Source organism: Solanum lycopersicum, chromosome 11 (assembly GCF_036512215.1).
Source record: "Solanum lycopersicum chromosome 11, SLM_r2.1".
NCBI lineage: Eukaryota > Viridiplantae > Streptophyta > Magnoliopsida > Solanales > Solanaceae > Solanum > Solanum lycopersicum.
Genome location: NC_090810.1, coordinates 6,449,542 through 6,468,888, shown reverse-complemented (window position 1 = coordinate 6,468,888; position 19,347 = coordinate 6,449,542). Strand labels below are relative to the sequence as shown.

The following is a 19,347-nucleotide window of genomic DNA, read 5'->3' as shown; positions in this document are numbered from 1 at the left end:
AAACTTTTAAGCTTCTTCGATTTGTAATTATTTTATAAAAATTACAAATGATACTATAAGTTTCAAGGCAATTTTGTCAATTTTATAAACATTTGCTATATAAATTCATAAAAATTTATTTTAATAAAAGAGTTAGAAAATACGTTTTTACGAAAAAATAGTGTTTCAATTAAGTATGGTTAATAAACACAATGTTATACTGTAATTTATGAACTTAATTATGTATTCTTATATTATTACTCTTATTCACGAGTTTTATTTATATGCATGCAAACTATAATATCTCTTTTATAGATGAGGATATTAGGGTGAACTAAATATCGATTTATAAATTTGTTTATTTTAACTAATTGTGTAAAGATTTATTTGTTATGAAAAGTGTAGGAAGTTATTTGATTTATAAGATGTGCTGCACTTTTCTTTAATTGAATATTTATTCAATGGAATTTTTCGAACAAAATATTTAGTGAGGCAACTATTGGTATGTATAAAATATGTATATTCTTTTTTCTTCACTAATTAAAAATTTTTGATTGAATTTTTCTATTAAAATTTTAGGAGATACATTATTTATGAAACTAATAAAATATTACTAAGGACTATGTATACTTGTTCCGTTATTAGATTTGTTCTTTTACATGAACATCGAGAAAAAAAAATGTAAAATTATTATAGGTGCCCATGTGGCCAAACACTATAGCTTTACTCTTGCGCCCAAGTTTATACTCCCGATGTTCGTAATTATTTGTTCATTTTTTTTATAATTGTTATTAATTATTTATTTATTTTGATAAATTTAAATAAGATATATTTTTTTCCTTATTATATTTTTAATTAAATGACTAATTATTTTGAAAAATATAAAAAAATTTATTCACTTTATAATTAATATGGATAAAATAATAAATTCACTGCATTATTAATTATTTTCTTAATAGAAAAAATAATTTAAAAGTAGATAAATAAGACGGAAAGAGTAAATCATAAATACCCCCCTTTATGCAATGTAAAAAAACATTCAATAATAGAGAAAAATATATCATTGCCATTATTACTATACTGCTATTCTTAAGTGATGCTTATTTTGGTATAATTATTTTTGCTAAGTTGACACTTTGGAATTTTTTTAAAAAAAATTCAAACGTTTATTTTTACTTGTTCACTAACTAAAAATTAATTATTCAATAATACTTGTTTAGTTTGAAAAATTAAGAGATAATTTTTTTTTGTGTTGATTGTACTCTTGCTATTAAATATTATTTAATATTGTCCGAAGCATTAATCATGTTTAATATATTCAAAAGGTAATATAATAATATTATCCCGGCCTCTAATTAATTATTTTTTAAGATGTGTATAAGTAAATAATGGACATCTATGCCAGAACAGAAAGAGTATCTTTTTTGAATTTTTAAAATGACACTTATAAACAACAGTTTTATTGAAATAAATATGATTTTTTTTGATGAATATTATTAAATTCGATCAAATCCATAATTAGTATGATCCTCATTATGATGAACATGTATATGAAGAACAATGTTGGGTCAAATCCGTACAAACCCTCTTCTCCATCCTTTCTCCTTCCTCTCAAACAAAGTTTTATTAATTAAAATTATTTAAAAAGGGAATCATTTCCTTAAAAGATCTCTTGTAATCACACTGTTTTAGAAAAAAATTAATTATTTGTAAACACGGTCTTATGTTATGTTATCAGGTGGCTAAAAGAATAAATATTCATTAATTACTAATTATTTCTAGTAATAATGATTATGGTACAAAGCAACCGCCACATGTGTTTAAATGAGAAAAGAGCAAAAACCCTTCACATGTTCCTCCCACACGTAATTATTTGTTGATTCTGTCTGTTTTCTTATTGTACAAGTTTAATCAACATTTCTTTGATACTAGTCTTCATTTTAAAATATTCTTCACGTTTCGCTTTTTAAAAGTTAATTTATATGTAATACTTGCATACTTATCCGAAGTGTTAGTTGGTTGTAATGATCGGGCTCCGTCGTTTTAGAAATATCACGAAAAAACTTTTGTAGTATTTAAATTTTTTCCAAACTTGTCCAAATTTGAAGAAAATCGGAGTCTTTAAGGTGTAGGTAAATCTAATAACAAACTGGTGATTTAATTAAGAATTTGATTACATGAGGTGTTAGATAACTCGTTAACGAACCCATTTTACAGAATTGGATTTGAGTGAATAGATCTCTCGAAATTGAACTTAGCGCAAGGGTAATTTCTGAGTGAACTTGATTAGAGGTGTGTTGTGAAATGGAGATTAAAAATTCTTCTGAGAAGCTTCTGTCTTGCCTTGGGCTGTTGTAGTGGGATTATGGCCGCTGTAGCGGCATAGTGATCGTTGTGGTGGATGAGAAGGGACTAAAAATCGTAAATGGAAGAGGGAAGCTCACTGTAGAGGGACTTTAAGCCGTTGTGGCACCTTATTTGACACTTTTTGACTTTTAGAGCTAAGGAACGACCCCCATCAAGCGACTCTAAGTCATTTTCCACCTATCTTGAGGCTAAAGGTAAGCTTTTAACTCTCCAAATTCGTTTTTCGATCCGTAAAATGTAATAAAATGGGTCAATATTGATGAGGAATGATTTCTTGATAAATTTTATGGTGGAAACAACCCTAATATATGCACTAGAGACCATGAGAATGATCTAGGGTTTGTTAGAATTGTTAGTAATCCGGTTAATTAGTGATTGTTTATTGATTTCCATATGTTATTAATTGTTTGTAGACCAAGAACAAGTGAAACGAATCCGGAGAGGGAAGAATCAAGTTTCTTAGGGTTTCAAGCTTGTTTCGAGGTATGTGATGGTTGTGATTCAATGATTGTGTGATGTATGCATGTTCTGGCTTCATTTTTATACTTGTATGTGTATGAATGTTGCAATATTGATCACACTTGTTGTAAATGAGATAGATAAATGATCTAGTCATAAAATCATAATGTAAATGTATGATCTTGATGATATACTTGTGATTGTGGTGTGTGAATAGGAATCGAATTGTCACGTTTCGGCAAGCTAACTCTTTGGATTTGGGTTCCGTGGGAGGACCAATGATGTGATAAGCATGTGAAATATATTGTTGAGTTGTCATGTTGATAATGTTGTATACGTTGATATACATGCATGTGTTTATAATTTTGTTAACTTGTTTATATTGCACTATTGGGATAGCCGCGATCCTACCAGTACATTGTGGTTGTGTACTGATTCTGCACTTGCTCTTATTTTTGTTGAGTACATGCATCTTCATGCTGCTATTGACAGTCCTCGCTTAGGAAATTAAAGATTGTCACATCGAATTTAAGGGTGAGCACATCTTTCAGGCTGCCATGTGATTCTCTTTCGTCTGTGTCCACCATTTCCAGATATAGACTTCGCTTTAGATTAGTGGATTAGTCCATTAGTATTTCTTGTTTAGACATGAACCCTTCTTAAATGTTTTAGTACATTGACTTTCTGATTCTAATTTTATCTTCCGCATTGTTAGTAGTTAGATCAATTGTTTAAATTTATGAGAACTTCAATTTGATATTTATTCTGTTTTCCTATGATGAATGCCTTAGTTTTTAGATTTTTTGCTTATTTGGATGGTAGTATTGGTTCTCCCACCGAAGAGTTAGTGTGGCCTGTGGATGCTAATCACGACGATTTGGATCGTGACATTGATTTAAAAAGTGTGTTATTTATATATTACAACTTAGCATAATTAATACCATGTTTCGTAGTTCTTTTAGATAATTTGTATAAAATTCAATACATGATCAAGTTCAACGTTTGGTTATCATTTTACAATTCTGCATAAATAAAACATGCATACTTTATAAGTCAGTTTATGTATTAGCTTATATATGAGAATATAAGAACACATGAATAATTGAATTCCGCATAACTTATTCTGAATTTAATACGTACATATATCTCTAATCAGTAACCAAATGACTCGCTTGTTAACCGAGCAACGTACGCGAGTTCAATTGATTGATGTTTGACCTAATTGAGTCTAAATTTTTGTCAACTTGTTGACCCTATAAAATATAAACTTAAATTGAGCTTCATAACTATTAATGGTAATTAGTTTATAATTAGTTTATGTTTATCTTGGATCAACTAGCTAGCTAACTACGTCATTTGACAAGAAATCTGTACAAAAGATTATTGACTAATTAGTTAATTAACATTCCACTTGCATGTCTCAGTGCTTAACAGAACAAAGAAAAAATTGTTTAAGAGGAAAAAAAAGTGAGTTTACACTAACACCACCTTAATTTAGGGATCTTTGGAGAAACTAAAGTACAATATTATTTTAAAAATAATATGCATTAATGTATAGAAATTATGTTTAACCATTTTATGAAGTGGTTGGTTTAACTACACTATTTGACAATTTAATTTAGAGGTGACCGTCAAAAAGATTAATAAAAAATATGAACATAATTTTTACAGTTGGCAAATTGCCCTTTTGAAACAGTAATTCTACACCAAAATATTTGACATATTCCATCATAATATCAATTTCTAAGCAACTTCCATAAAATCTAAACCAAAATTTGAATTTAGTGTAGAGTATTTTTCGAACAAAATAACTACTTGATACACAAATAAAATAAAATTTATCGTGTGAAATTTGTTCAAGTGATTGAACATATTCATCAACCAATCGATGTATTAAATAATTTCCTTTTATTAAAGTAAACAGAAAAAAAAAATCTTGAAACAACGTTATATCTGATTAATCAAATGATATTACTAAAAAGATAAAGCAAGTACATATGAGGGTCGTTTGGCTAATGAGTTAGAAATAATTAATCTCATCATAAGTCTAAGTTAATATGTGCATTAAGTTTTGCTTAAAATCAATATGATTTTGATGTATTAAGTTGTACTTTGTCTTATATATAAAACTTCACTCTTTCCTTCTTTTTCGATGTGAGGTTTACTCAAATATTATATATCCTTTCTGATAGAGCTTTAATTCCACTTTAGAAGTTTATCAGTCCTCAACCTTGCCTTTTTTCCTTTGAATCAAAAGTCAAGCAAAATCAAGTAGAGCACTAAGTTCAATTATTTTTTTTTGTGTTTGTAGCAGAAAGTAGTTAGTTTATCGGAATCAAAGTAAATAAGATAATAATGGCCTTTTCTTTGGTGATAGAAGATCGAATTGTAGAAGGAATTAAAACGAAAGTTGAGGATAACTCTTTTTTTGACCTATATTCCTGATTACGAATCAAGAAACCTTTATCACCAAGAGTGAGTTCTTCCTTTCGATGTGATTTCCACCGAACATAAAGGAAAAAACTCTTACGCCTGCAGAAACATGATATGTAAATATATCAATTCTAGCAATTTTTAAATAGATCAGGATCTCTGGATGGCTGAAATGTAGTCGGTGAATCTATATGTATATCGATATGTATAGTGAGATCATATTAAATAAAGAGTATGTTATTATTTTAGATTTAACCAATTTTATGAATTACTCCTAAAGATTGACATCAAACTAGCACCAGTTCAACCCACCATGTTATTAGGAGTGTGACAATCAAATGTGGTGCATAGGGAAGTTCAAGATAACTTGAAAAACATAACACAATCAACAAACGGACAAAAATAAATCTTGTAATTGATCAAATCAGTTTAGTATCAAGTGTTAAAAAAAAAAAAAGGATAATGTATAGTTTGCTTCAATATTATAACAACTTTAATTCCTCCTTGATCATTATATTAAGAGGAAAACTAATGTATGAAAGGGAATTAAATTATTTAAAATTAAGTAGTGACCTCATAGTGAGAGTTATAATAATTTAGAGGTACCATACTTTGAATTATTACTTTGATATTTGATTGTTCACCCCACTTGTCTAGCATTTAAAGATATTGTTACACCAACCAAAGCAAGAATATTGTTCCTTGTACGGTGTATCTAATTTCATCTATTCACAAATATTGCTTCTCTATTTCCTAGAAGTTACAATATAAGGTAATTAATCTTCTATTTCAAAAATGAGTTGTGTTCCATTGCATTTTTGGTCCCATGGGATTAGTTTAGTACTCATATGGAAGGATGGGACATGATTAGTTATAGAGAAAAGACATAAAGTTATCACTGAAGTTGTTTCGAATTTTAAAAAAGACACCTTAACTTTGTAGATATCTTATTTCCCTACTGTACAATTTAAGAGTGTTATAAATATCAAATTTTTTACCCAACCTCAATCGCAAGAAAAGAGGTGCAATCACGCACAAATAGTTGTTTGACACGTATTAAGTTTTTTTAATTTTTAATTTTTAGTTTCATTTTCATTTTATTATTTTTTATTTTTATTAACTTTATTTTCATTTTTTTCCTCTTTCTTCATAAATCTTCATTACTCAAATCTTTGTTCTTTGTTGTAAATCCTCCAAAAGTAGCAGTCATAGTCACCTTCAATGTAGCCTCCATGATGCTTCCATGTTACAACACTATTTTCGCCATCAAAACATCACTAAATAAAATCAATTCAACTCTCAAGTTACTAAAGCAAGGTAATGAGATAAAAAAAAAAGATGGAGTTTCATAGTATTCTCTAAATAATTGACTTTTTTTTTTTTGAAAAAAACGATAAAAGAAGAAAAAGAAACAAAGAAAAGCAAGAGAACAAGAAAAAAAAGTGATAAAAATGGATGAAGTAAATGGATCTTCTAAGTTGAAGAAGATGAAGAAAAAGTAATTGGATTTTTGAATTTTGATGAAGAAGATAATGGGGAAAGTGATGTAAATTAATTAAATAATTAATATTAAAGAAATATAATGACAGCTGACACTTTATAGCTGGTTATGGCAGTGAAAAGATTGGGTCACGCGCCCCATTTGCGTGATAACAACCCAAACGAGAAACTGAGTCAAACTCTCCATTTACAAAGATATAAATAGTTCTATGGGGTGATAGGACACTTTCAAAGTTAAAGTGTCTTTATGCAAATACGGAACAACTTTAGAGATGACTTTATGTTTTTTCTCTTAGTTATATATAGGGATGGATATAACATTCACCATTAGAATGTTTACAATTGAAACTATCAGTTCACCGACAAGGGTTGTGATGTAGTAGTAAATTTAATCATCTGATATCCAAAGTTTGTTTTGTCCAATTAATCAGATTTGCATTGTGGTAAGCCCACCAAGGGGGTACCATTCCAAAGATCAAACTTAACTAAGGATGGAGAAATCTCAACAAATTTTCACTACATCTTCGATGGTACATTTTTTTTAAAAGTTGAATCATTTGATATTTGAAATTTCAAGCCCATTAATTCAGATCTATACTAGGGTAGAGTCTACTAAAGGAGTAAAATGCTCTTCCCAAAAGTTTTTATTAAGATTGAAGGAATCTCAATCATGCAACTACAGACATGTAACATTAATGAGCATGAAAGATTCCTATCCAATCTTCAAAAACAAGTTCAAAAATGAGCATGTGTAGGGTACTTTGAAATAATAGGTACTAGTACTATGGGTAAAGGACGTTCCGTACCAATGGCATATTAAATTGGAAAAAAGACAAAATGCAATAATGTGAACCAACATATTAAATCAATAGATGGAAAGGTTTGCCAGCCAATAAGATGAGACAAATCAACTCAAGTCAAATAGCCAATTTTTTTTGAAATATTTGGTGATGAGATTTGGAGATTAGGTTATGGGCAAAAAAATCATATAGAGGCTCTGAATCTTGATGTGTGTAGTATGAAAATGAGGCAACAACCATCAAGGTAGCAGCATCCTGGAAGCAACCAAATTCCAATCACAAATTGGACATTACATTTATTATCCACTAAATAATATACACACATGTACATCTAGACAGATAGACTTGCAAAGTAAAACAGGATATCAATATCACATGTATACTCAAGAGGTCATTGGTTCGAGCTACAGGAACAATGCAGGGTAAGGTTGTGTACAATAGACCGTTGTGCACCGAGCTGCTCTTTTTATTTTATTATTTGACATAGGTGGAAACATTGACTGACTAAAATTCATATGGGCTTTTACATCAGAGGATAATTGATAGAAGCTCCCAAAGAAGCATAGTCTTGCATGCTTTGCCAACATAAGTTATTGCAAGTGGTACACTTACATTTACATGAGTTTAAAGGGTAAAACACTTTTTCCCATGTAGATGATCTTGTTATTTTTGTAAATGATGTTATAAACCATATTGTGTGCACAAATCATCTTTTCCAAAAGAGAGATCCCCTGCAAAACTTTAAAAAAAAAAACATGATATCAGAGATTGGATTAATTCTATGTCAACACGTAGAGTTTCTTGGAAACATGACTATGAGAATCAATGATCAAATCTGCAGTTATGAGATGTTCATACATCAGAAAACTAGCATTGACATGTTCATTCAAGTCCACAGTATGAACAGGCATAAACTCCAGTACACTCAAAGTAAACAAAGGGGTGGAGGGCTAAAACTTCAGGAAAAAACAAGCTACTGGTTCTACTGATATGGAAATCACTATTTCGGGATCATATTTGTAAAGCAACTTAGGAGACAGTAACAGGCAACTCACTGGTAATTGTTAGCAAAAGATGGAAAGTAACGGGAATCCCTTCCAAAAACAGAAAGCACTGAGTGAGTACACGTTAATTTTTGTCAAAAAAGATCCATACATCTTTTTTGACAAAAATGACATGAAGAATATTTTGATGAGTGTTTAAACCCACAAAGTTCATTTGGTAAATCCCAAATTGATCAAGTAAGCCATGTTGCTAACTCTTCAGACCCAAATAAAATTGTGTTGTGCTTGAATCATCTATGTTAGATCCTTGCATTAGGGTATGTTTGTATAGTTTCTTTCTCATAGCCTGATGGGCAGGAGTTGCACTGAAGAAAAAGAAGTTAATCCTACTGCTTAACATCTCAGATGCAGCAGCCAAACCATCATATGAATTGGTTAGCAGAAAATAAGAATGTATATCATTTTGTTTCATTTAGAAATCAGAAAAGATATTAGTTTTGGAGGATTCCTTAAAAACACAAAAAGAGAGAAAGAATCTTAAGACTTGTCTAAGATTTTAACATTCAAATCCAGTGTTTCATATCTGATTCTTTCTACAACCCTTGAGGAATTCTAATTTTGGGCCATCTTATTTGAAATGCTCAGGTTCCAGTAAATATAGGCAGTTGTGTGGCCTTTGCTTCATCAAAAGCTCAAGACCAATGACCTGTTACAGTTGAAAGGCATTAAATCTATCAATTCAATTTTTATTATTTGTTGACGACCATTATGTCCCGGCCAGCTTTCACGCACTTCGACTAATTCTATGGGATACCTGCCACTTCCCACCAGCAACAAGCACTAGATAACTCTGTCCACCAAGACTAGGAAAGATTTTTGTCTCCGCTGAGTTTTGAACCTAAGAGCTCAGAATTCACAACCACAATCAAGGACTTCTGTTTCACATTATACATTTGCAAGAAGGTAGCCGTCGATGAGGATTATCATAAATATTATAGGGGCTATTTGACGAATCTTCTCTGCTTCCACATTCAGATCGTGAAATTTTAACAGTATAACTGTTAGTTAACATTCATGTACTGAATGAGGAGGAGAGGAGGGGGAGCAAGACCCAAAAAAGATGGTGGTCTATAGTACCTACTTGTGTCTGGTGGGTTATTTGGAGAGAAAGAAACCTTAGGTGTCATGAGAATATTACTAACACTATTCAGAAAGTTAAAGAAAATTGCATTAACATGTTGTTGGTAGATTCCCTAGGATCTATGTTCTTATGGATTTAGCTTGTAACTTTTTGGAGGTAGCCAGCATACCCTTTAATGCTGAAGAATACACCTTTAACTTTTATCAAAAAAAAAAAAAGAACTCATGTGCTGAAAGGATTTATATCAAATGGAAAGAAACTTGTTATCATTAACTGTTGGTTAATGTTCATGTGCTGGAAAAAGTTGTCATGAAACCTGAAATTCCCAAACTTCCTAAACAGACAAACGTGATAATCTCCCCTTGGCACCTATGCTATAGTTATTCTTTGCAGTAACTTTTTTATCTGGAGTAGTCCAAATTATCAGCAGTCAGGCACTTCTTCCTTCTTTTTTTCCAGGGGTTGCATTCATGTCACTTGCAATTGACTTTCAAGGAGTAGATTTGTAAGTGATGCTAAATCTACTAGCAAATGCTAGAACGTCTAAGAAACTAATGATAGAGAACTCATCCAGACATCAAAGCAGACAAACTTTTTGAATCAGCAAAATTACAATGAATTGAAGGAAATAAAAATAGTTCACTCCATTTGTAACATCATCTGTTTGCATTATATGATGCTTACACTAATTTGAATATTCTTTATTGGACTCAATCAACTAGGTATTGGCAGGAAAGGTCATCTGATAAACAATTTATTTCTGTTTTCGTGTCGGGCAGGGCAGCTGAGATTCTAGTCATGAGACACAATCAATCAACCAAGCGATGCATGAAACTGCAAGTTCACCCAAGTAATCTTAGCATGAAAGGGGAACACCAGCCAGCTGATAGGAGAAATCCTCCAGTACTTTTTCCAATGATGCCACAGGTTTTGTAAAGAGAAACACTCAATTCCACTTAGACAATTAAAAAGATACTCAATGAGAAGTTACAAATTTTATTTTGTTTTACAAAGGTAACAGTAGAATTTAACAAATTTAGATATGTGCCTAAAGGACCTGGACTAATGTTTATAGCATGTGCAGATTTAAAACTTGCATACCTTGAAATTAAGGAAAACTCAAAAGAGATGAATATCATACCAAGTTTTCAGATGCTTCTTTGTTCAGAAACCCATAGCATTAGTGTTCATAGATCCCTCAAAGGAACTTAATGACTTTATAATGCATTCATACACCTTAATCCCCTCCAAATAAACAGTATCCTTGAGGTTCTGCCAGGTGAACAAAACGATTGGCATCAGAGAAACAAGTGATTACTGATTTGTCATAGATAGAAGCAGAGACAAACCTCATTGTGGTCATGAAGTAAGATGGGGGTATTCTTCATTGGGGAGAAACCAAAGGTAGGAATTCCCAGCCGTCTCATGAATCGAGCATCAGTAGTCGAAGCTAATATTTCAGGTTTGGAGAGTTTTCCACCAGCTCTAGTAACAGCTTCATTGAACACAGACCACCAAGGATTGGAATCGGAAGCAAGTGTCATCAGAGGACGGCCCATGATGTCCCTTAGAAATCCTTTCTCGGTTATCTGCCACATCACAAAAAGGCTGAGAATCAGAAGACCAAAAGTACACCTTGTCCCCTTTTTGTGTTTAGTAAAACAAATAACATATTGAACCCAAATGTAAACTACTTTAAATTTGGTGATTTTAAACATACGAGTGGGAATGGGAAAAAGCATCTACCTAACAATGAAGGCAGCCATTACTTACATAAGAAATGACGTCTCTACACCAAATTAACTTATATATGCCCTATTTAGAGTTGCCACCCTAAATAAAGTTTGTTTTTAATACACAGAATTGACCAGCAGAATGATTACAGAGGACTCATATTGAGGCATAGCTGATTGATTGACAGACTGATGAATAGAAAGATTACTTGAGGCGTAGCTGATTGATTGACAGATTGATAAACAGAGTTGTCCCAATATTGTGACAATAGAAAACTATGGACCACTTTAAGAAGAGAATTTTCAGTCATCGAGCAGCTTCAGAAATACAAGAAAATGACCACTGGATTAAAATTTAAGCTCTTATTTCTTTCTAGATTTGCAGCCAAATTAATCCTAATTTGTGAATTCCAAGCCAACATTCTTATCGACTTCTCCAATCCTTCCTCTTTTCAAAACTCTCTTCTTAATGTTGTCTCTCCACAGCAGCCACACTTTACCATCATCTTTAGGTTCATATTGGTTGAACCCAAGTTTCAAATTGATCATATAATAGCAATTACTATGACTTTGGAGTGTCATCGGTTGAAAACTAGTGTAAAATCCATTTAAGATGGAAAGAAAGTCCTTGTTAGCTAGGGGAAAATCATATGAGATCATTAAGAAAAAGGAAGAACCATCCGTGTGCTTCGAATGGATCGAAAGAAAGGAAATCTTCATCAAAAGCAACAGATTTTTGGATCTGCAAAAGTATTGACCAAGACATCCAAAGAACCAGGGAGATCTACCTCGGAAATGGAACAAATGGGAACAAATATATGAATATTACATCATCCCAGACTACAACAGATTTTGAGAATTCAATAGAAACACTGTAGTAGACGGGAGTAGGACAAAATTGATCATACTCAAACTCTGCTGATAGGACATTGCAAACAAATTGACGAAATTCAAGGCGAAGAAATTTCTTCTCCAACTGCAAGCTTCCCTATTCTGCCTTCAAAATCTAGTTCATCGTCAGATTCATGTCAATTCAGATTAAAATATAGGTATCATATCACCTCTTTCTTTTTCTCCCTGTTATTGCTCCAGAATTATGCAGACATAGCCACATTTAGGAGATGTTAGGTCACAGGAAAGTGAAACTTCAGCATATAGAACCTCCTTTGTACAAGTGACGAAGTAGTCTCTAAAATCAAGAAAGTATTTTGTAGCAAAGTGCAAGTGGTGCACAATTTGGTGAACTGGTCGCAGAAGGCTCCAATAAAACGGAGTTAATACAACAGGTACAATAAAATAGGAACATCTATGAGACAAAAGCTTCTCACTTCTGCTCAAGTTCAGACTGAAAACAGGTGAGTGACATCAAGCTTCACTTGATTAGTGCTATCCAACCACCTCTTTACCACACTTAGTAACTGATCTATCACTCCATCTGATTATTGTATCAACGCAGCCCAATCGGTTTCACTGGACATACATCTTTTTATTACTCTTCCAAGTCATACCTCACTGGAGAGTATGCTCTATACATGTGCGGAAACACTGGCTGAACATCTATTTACCATCCCACCCTTGTCTTCTTCTCCATCTAGTCTTTACCCCTTTCGCCAGCGTTGGCAGTACACAATTGCTGTCTATCCAAACTAAATACTCAATTACTCATCCCCTTTCATTCTAATAGCATCAAAACTTGCTACCCATTGCCTTCATCTTCTTCCCACTAGTAATCATTATCACAATTACAAGAAATAACAACAATTTTTACCGGAAAAATATCAGTTCATATTTTTTTCAGGGAAAGAATGGAGCTTTGCTGGAATATTTGAAACTAGAGAAAGAAGAAGAATTGGAGAGGGTGAGAGAAAGAGAGAGAGGCGGAGGGAGTGGGGTGTGTATGCTAAAGAGATGATGGAAATGGTGGATGGGAATAGCTGCAGGGAGGGGAACACTGGGTGGGATAAAGACTGGATGATATTAGGGCTGATGTAAGTATAAATTTTTAGAGGGGAACTACACTTTGATGCAGTATACCTGTGGATATATAGAAGTAAATGTTACCTTTCTAAAAAAGAAAAAAGAAAGACTGGATGGGAAATGGTGGATTGGATCAAGTCTCACCACCAGCTATTATGAAGAAAAAAGACAAAGAAACCTATTAAAAGAGGCACGTCTGATGATCAAGTCAGGACAGGTACAGACTTGTCTACTGAGTTCAAGTTAATGCCAAAGTACTGCCTCATTATTTCGGTCAGTGCATTCAAGGTGCAGAATTGTGGAGTTGATGGCTTTTCTGGTCAGATGCAGGGTTTCAGACAGGTCACCAAGGTTGGATTGATCTTTGTTATGAATTCGCTTGCCGGGCTAGCGAGGTCGAAACTATTGTTAATTCAGACCAACAAAAGGTTTGCAGCAAAGGGTGGATGAATGCTTGATTCCTACTCCGATAGGTGATTTCCAGCACAAGCTCGCACCCAGGTACAGGTGGTAATGTACAGATAGTGGGATCCAATAGTCCTTGAAACTTTAATTCTTTAGGACCCAATTTCACTCGGTTCAAGAACTTGAAGTTGGGCAAGATCCTGGGGAAAAGACTGTAACCCATGGTTCTCCCAACTCAGACAGATAAAACTGGAAGATTCACCACACTGGCTGATAGTTCCTTCAGTTGAATCAACACATCTTGGCTTCTTGATGCATGACTTTTTTATTTCACCTCCTACGATAATAATCACACCATTCATACAGGAACAAATTGATATGGATTTTAATGAAATAATGCACCACTTCCCCAACATATTGGGAAAGTAGAAACCCATGGTGCAAAGCGGGTCCATTTTGCTCAGAAACAGGAGCTCAAGCTGACTAGACAACCAGAAAGATACTCTTCGGTCAACATCAGCTACCAGCCTATCCAAGGACTTCCCAGGCCTACCAAGCCCACAGTTCAGCATAAGCTCTTCTTACAGCACACAGAACTTCAATAGAGGGGAGAGTGGCAGATTCGATCAGATCTTGTGGCATAGATGGCAAATTTAGCATGGCCAGCTCCTAGTGACTGTGTTTTTTATATAGAGATGATTACTCAATGTCACAATGACCTTCAGTATAAGCAAATCAAAATGGGTAAGGCCTAGGAGGCTTACGATTTCAACAAGTGATTTTTGGCTTACCTGTAACCTTTTCTTTTTAAATCGACAAGTCAGAGGATAGTGAATTCTACACAAGAAACCTATTTGCTGATATCACCAAATTACTTTAAACAGAGATGCAAATATTTCAGTATACCGATAATATACCTCAAAATGCTCTGAACAGTTCCAAAAGCTAGTAAGTGCATCATCATTTAATCTAGAGGCATTTGAACTGTGACTACAAACAATTGATATACCTTCCAAATCTCAGATATGCAAACTATGCATTACAAGCAAGGTTAGCAAGATATTTCTATATGAATTCTTTTTTAAAAAAAATCACACAGTAATAGTGGGAAGATAAGCTAAGATCTGCAAAATAACATCGATAAGCATAGAGAAAAGCAACTATTCACCTTATATGTCATGTTCCTCCAAGCTGGTGCCCATTGCTCTTCGATTATCTTCCTCATAAGTTCGGGGTCAGCTGTTGGCGGCATCCTAATATCAAATCCCGCCTCAGCCTCAGAGGGTTGCATGTTCATCACAAATCCCTATGCAAGGAAACAATGATAAGCACAACCATTGAAAAGTTCTTAACAGGAACAGGTTCATATTTCGTTACCTAACCTTAGAAGTTATTCCCAATTCTGTCATGATTTGAATTGATTAAGAGACATCTAAGTTGATTGAAAGTCACATGAGCAGGGGTGACACATCATCACTCTCTTATTAATATAAACAGAGGGAAAATGTAAAGGGAGTGATTGAAGAATCAATTGAGAATTCATATTTTCTCTCAATCTACCTTTTCTTCTTCTTCCTAGTCTATTCTCTTCTTTCTTATCTTCTTCTTCTTACCTTAATTCTACCATTACAGGTCACTGGAGCTCATGGTTATGGAGTAGTTCTTTTGTTAATCAATTGTAACCTTTCAGTTGAATCAATAAAGAGTTCCATTTTGAGTCCAATTCCTTCTTCTTTAGAGACTACAGTATTTCCATTTCATTTTTACAAATACATTACAGTTACTTTTGATCATAGTTCAATATACTTTACAAACAACAATACAACAATAACTATTAAGCTAAAGAAAATTTAAAAGACTAATCATTTAAGAAAGTATCATTGGCATCACATATTTATCAAGTTGAATACGAAAGAGAATCCGGATGACTAAATTTAAAATTCCTAATACAATCAACTACTGCTGGAAAACAACTAGAACTAAAATGAGCTAGCTCAATGGAAAACTCAAACAACTCACAGTTGGGGAAGGAGTTCCAGCATTAAGAAACACCGGGTTCACTGAGATGACCTCAGAATTAGCAGCCACTCCAGCCTTGACCATATCAAACATAGACTCCCTAAACTTAGTAATAACCTCCATACTCTTCATCAAATTCTCCATAGCAGAATTATCATACAATTTAGACCCATGTCCAGGCATTCCAACAGCCTTAATCACCGTATGCCAAGGAGTCCTATCAGCATAAAAAACCCTAAACTCATCATTAGGCGAGGCCTGTCCTTCATCCATCACAAACCCAAGATTCAACTCTCCAAATTCTTTCGACTCCACAAACTTCCCCATCCCATCAAACCCACCAACCTCCTCTTCAGGCACATACAGAATATGAACATTTCTCAGTGGCACAAATTTTGAATCACTCATTTGAATCGCTTTGATTGCTTCCAAATACTGCATACCAATACACTTATCATCCTGCGCTCCCCGTGCAAATATTCTTCCATCGGAAGTCTTGTGAGCGGAAAACGGCGGGTGGGTCCATTTATGTGGTTCAGCAGGGACAGAATCAAGATGGGAATTGAAAAGAATGGAGGGGAGTGAAGGGTTTGAACCTGGCCAGGTTAATAGGAGGAGAGGCGAAGTAGGGGTAAGGTGAATGATTTTGGAGTGGAGATTAGGGATGGAGTTGGCGAAGTTAGTGAGGTAGTTAATGGCGGCAGTGTAGTTTGGGTTAGGATGGGCAGTGTTGATTCTGAGATATTGTTGAAAACGGTGAATGGGTGTGTCTGATTCTTCGTTTTCATGGATGGATTGGGAGAATGAGAGTGAAAGGAGGAAGAAGAAGACTGGAAGACGATGGAAGTGATCGAACATGGTGAAGAACAAGTGCTATGCAGTTGGACCAAATGAAGAAGGACTGTGATGATTTGGTTAAATTTGAATTAAATTAAATTGACATAATAATCATTTTGTATACCCAAATATATTTCTTATTCATATTTTAGTTATTTCATAATAACAACACAAGAGACAACCAATATGTCTGTTTCACGTGTGTGATTCTACGCAATAATTAACAACATATTGACTCTTGAAATCCTATTTATGTCATATATATTGAGACAAGGAAAATAACATATATCATTTAAAATTACATAAGATACTATAAATTACAATAATTAATAACTTAAAGTATTTAAAATCATATTATAGTTTAATCAACTCTCTAAATTTTATCTGTGTCACATAAAATGAAACAAAAAAAGAGATATTGGGCTGTGCTAGCACGGGCGCATGTATCTAGTATATATATAAAAGAAAACCTTAAGCCCACCTACGTGGCGCCACCAGAAATTAGGATTTCCTATTAATTTATTTTATTATCAAAACTAGTCTTCCCATTTCGTGAAAAGTTATGACTTTTATAAAAAGTTATGTTTTTTATAAAGAGTTGCGACTTTTATGAATGGTTGTGAGCTTTTCAAAGGATTGAACTTTTTCAAATAGTTGAAACATTTCTGATGAAGCACAATAACCATTTTTTACACTATTCTTTGTTGTCTATAAATAGAGAGATTTCCTCTCATTATAAAAACTACGAAAATTCTACACCTCTTAATATTTTTCTCCTTCTCTTCCTCCTCCTCCTCATTCACAATTAAATAGTTGTGTAGTTTGCTCATGTTGAATGACTCATTAAGACCATTGCTTATATTACAAAATTCTGGTATGTCTTTTAACAATCATTAATTTATATTTTGTTATTAAGGATAAATGGTAAGATGTAATAATTTTCATTTTCCATTTCATTATTAAATTTAACTTTAAAACTTCAAAAATTCAAATAAAGTGAAAAATATTTGTAATAATATATAGTAGCTTGTGAAAACGAAGAAGAGATGTTATATAGTAGCTTGTAGCTTGTATATATATGCGGTATCTATAGATTTTTTTAACTAGTGTAATAGTCTGAAAACCACATATGAGATATAAGCCACACTAGGCAAACCTTATGTGACAAGCTCGATTTAGAGGCATTGAGTGGAGATCGATCCCGAATTATCCGTATAAATAACCACCTCAAACCAACTAAATGACTATCTATAGTTTGTTGACTAAGGGTTTTATAATTAGTTTGTTTTAAAATGTACTTTTACAGATATACTACCTTTTCTTCGAAATCCATAGTTAAATTTCCGTATATAAACAATTTGGATTGAGTATGAAATTTGTTCATAAAAAATTGAAATTTATAGGTTCAACTAATTATTACAACGAGACACAAAGTTCTATATTACAACATGATTGATCTGTCTCTTTTTCTAAATTTTTGCATTTTTTCTTATAATTTCTTCTTCGCGTCACCCCACCTGTTCTTTAATTTGTAGTTTGATCGGAGGCTCTCTTTATCCGCTAAAGAATATTACATGACGACTGCACCGATGGTTCATCTGTAGGTACACACAATAATTTATTTTCTAAATCTCATAACATTTTGGTTTCGTATTGATATTATTATTGGGTTGAATTATATCTCACCATGATTACGCATAGCACGATACCTCGACCTAAATGGCCATAGAGAAGCTGCCATTTGTCTAAGTCTGAAGCAACGTCGTTGTCTGTTCATCCTTACTTCTTCTTCAACACAATCATCAGAACTATCCACCTGAGCTTCTGAAGTAACCGGCACCGGATTCCGACAAACCGGGCAGGAATTATGTAACCTTAACCAAGGAACAATACAATCGGAATGATATATATGTTTACATGGTAACTCTCTTGCTTCTCCGCCTATTTTAAATTTTTCTTTACACACCGGACATTCTGAATCATCTTTTAAATGTGCGGCAGCAATTACAACGGTCGGAATCGAATGAATGATCGGCTCCGGTGCTGGTGCAGGACCCGGCCGATCATTTTGTGTTAACTCTTCTATTAGATTTTCAAGATCAGGACCTGTGAAATAATCTCTATTGTTATTTACATCGGGTGGACCTAACCGTCGTCTTTCTCTACGGTCAGGTCCAGGTCCACCCAATGATGGTCGGATGACAATCCATGAGCGCGGACGTGCTAGGATTCCGCTCTCTGGTGTAAATTCATCCGTGTCATTTAGAAATGAGTATATCCTTCTCGGTCTTAACCAGAAGTCTCGAATTCTCTCTCGTCCACGAGTAGGTGGTGGCACGAGAGTTTCAGTTCCGTCTGAACGACGGAAAATAGGGACCACATTGGCTTGAGAGGTGTTGAATAAATTAGGATCGAGCATTAGAGTCAGAGCTTCGAGAATTCTAGCTTCTGGAGAAGGATCAAATGCAGTGAAGTCTAAGATTTGTCCAGGGTTCGTTTCATTGATTTCGCAGAGGAAGTGACCGAAACAACGAGGACAGATGATCTCCGAGGGATTTTCCGGCGATACTCTGACGATAAGATGGCATTGATAACACCAGTAACGATGGAAGGTTCTGTTACCACTGTTAGGGTTTTCAATTGAAGACATGTTTTTGGTTAAAAAATTTAATCTAGTTTTATAAAATATATTG

General features: G+C 33.6%; 2 protein-coding genes across 2 annotated transcripts; both read right to left on the bottom strand.

Moving 5' to 3' along the window:
* Positions 1-7,794: 7,794 nt before the first annotated feature.
* Positions 7,795-16,878, bottom strand: LOC101248259 (uncharacterized). The gene is made up of 5 exons (XM_004250276.4): positions 15,818-16,878; positions 14,967-15,104; positions 11,033-11,272; positions 10,825-10,955; positions 7,795-8,277 (listed from the first exon to the last, which is right to left on the bottom strand). Exons 1-4 carry the CDS (start codon positions 16,673-16,675, stop codon positions 10,848-10,850), a joined length of 1,344 nt encoding a protein of 447 aa, XP_004250324.1. The 5' UTR covers positions 16,676-16,878; the 3' UTR covers positions 7,795-8,277; positions 10,825-10,847.
* A 1,151-nt stretch (positions 16,879-18,029) lies between these two features.
* On the bottom strand, positions 18,030-19,304 carry LOC101247778 (E3 ubiquitin-protein ligase RING1-like). The gene is made up of 2 exons (XM_004250275.5): positions 18,341-19,304; positions 18,030-18,252 (listed from the first exon to the last, which is right to left on the bottom strand). The coding sequence occupies exons 1-2, from the start codon at positions 19,302-19,304 to the stop codon at positions 18,215-18,217; spliced, it is 1,002 nt and encodes a 333-aa protein (XP_004250323.1). The 3' UTR covers positions 18,030-18,214.
* Between the last annotated feature and the right edge of the window lie 43 nt (positions 19,305-19,347).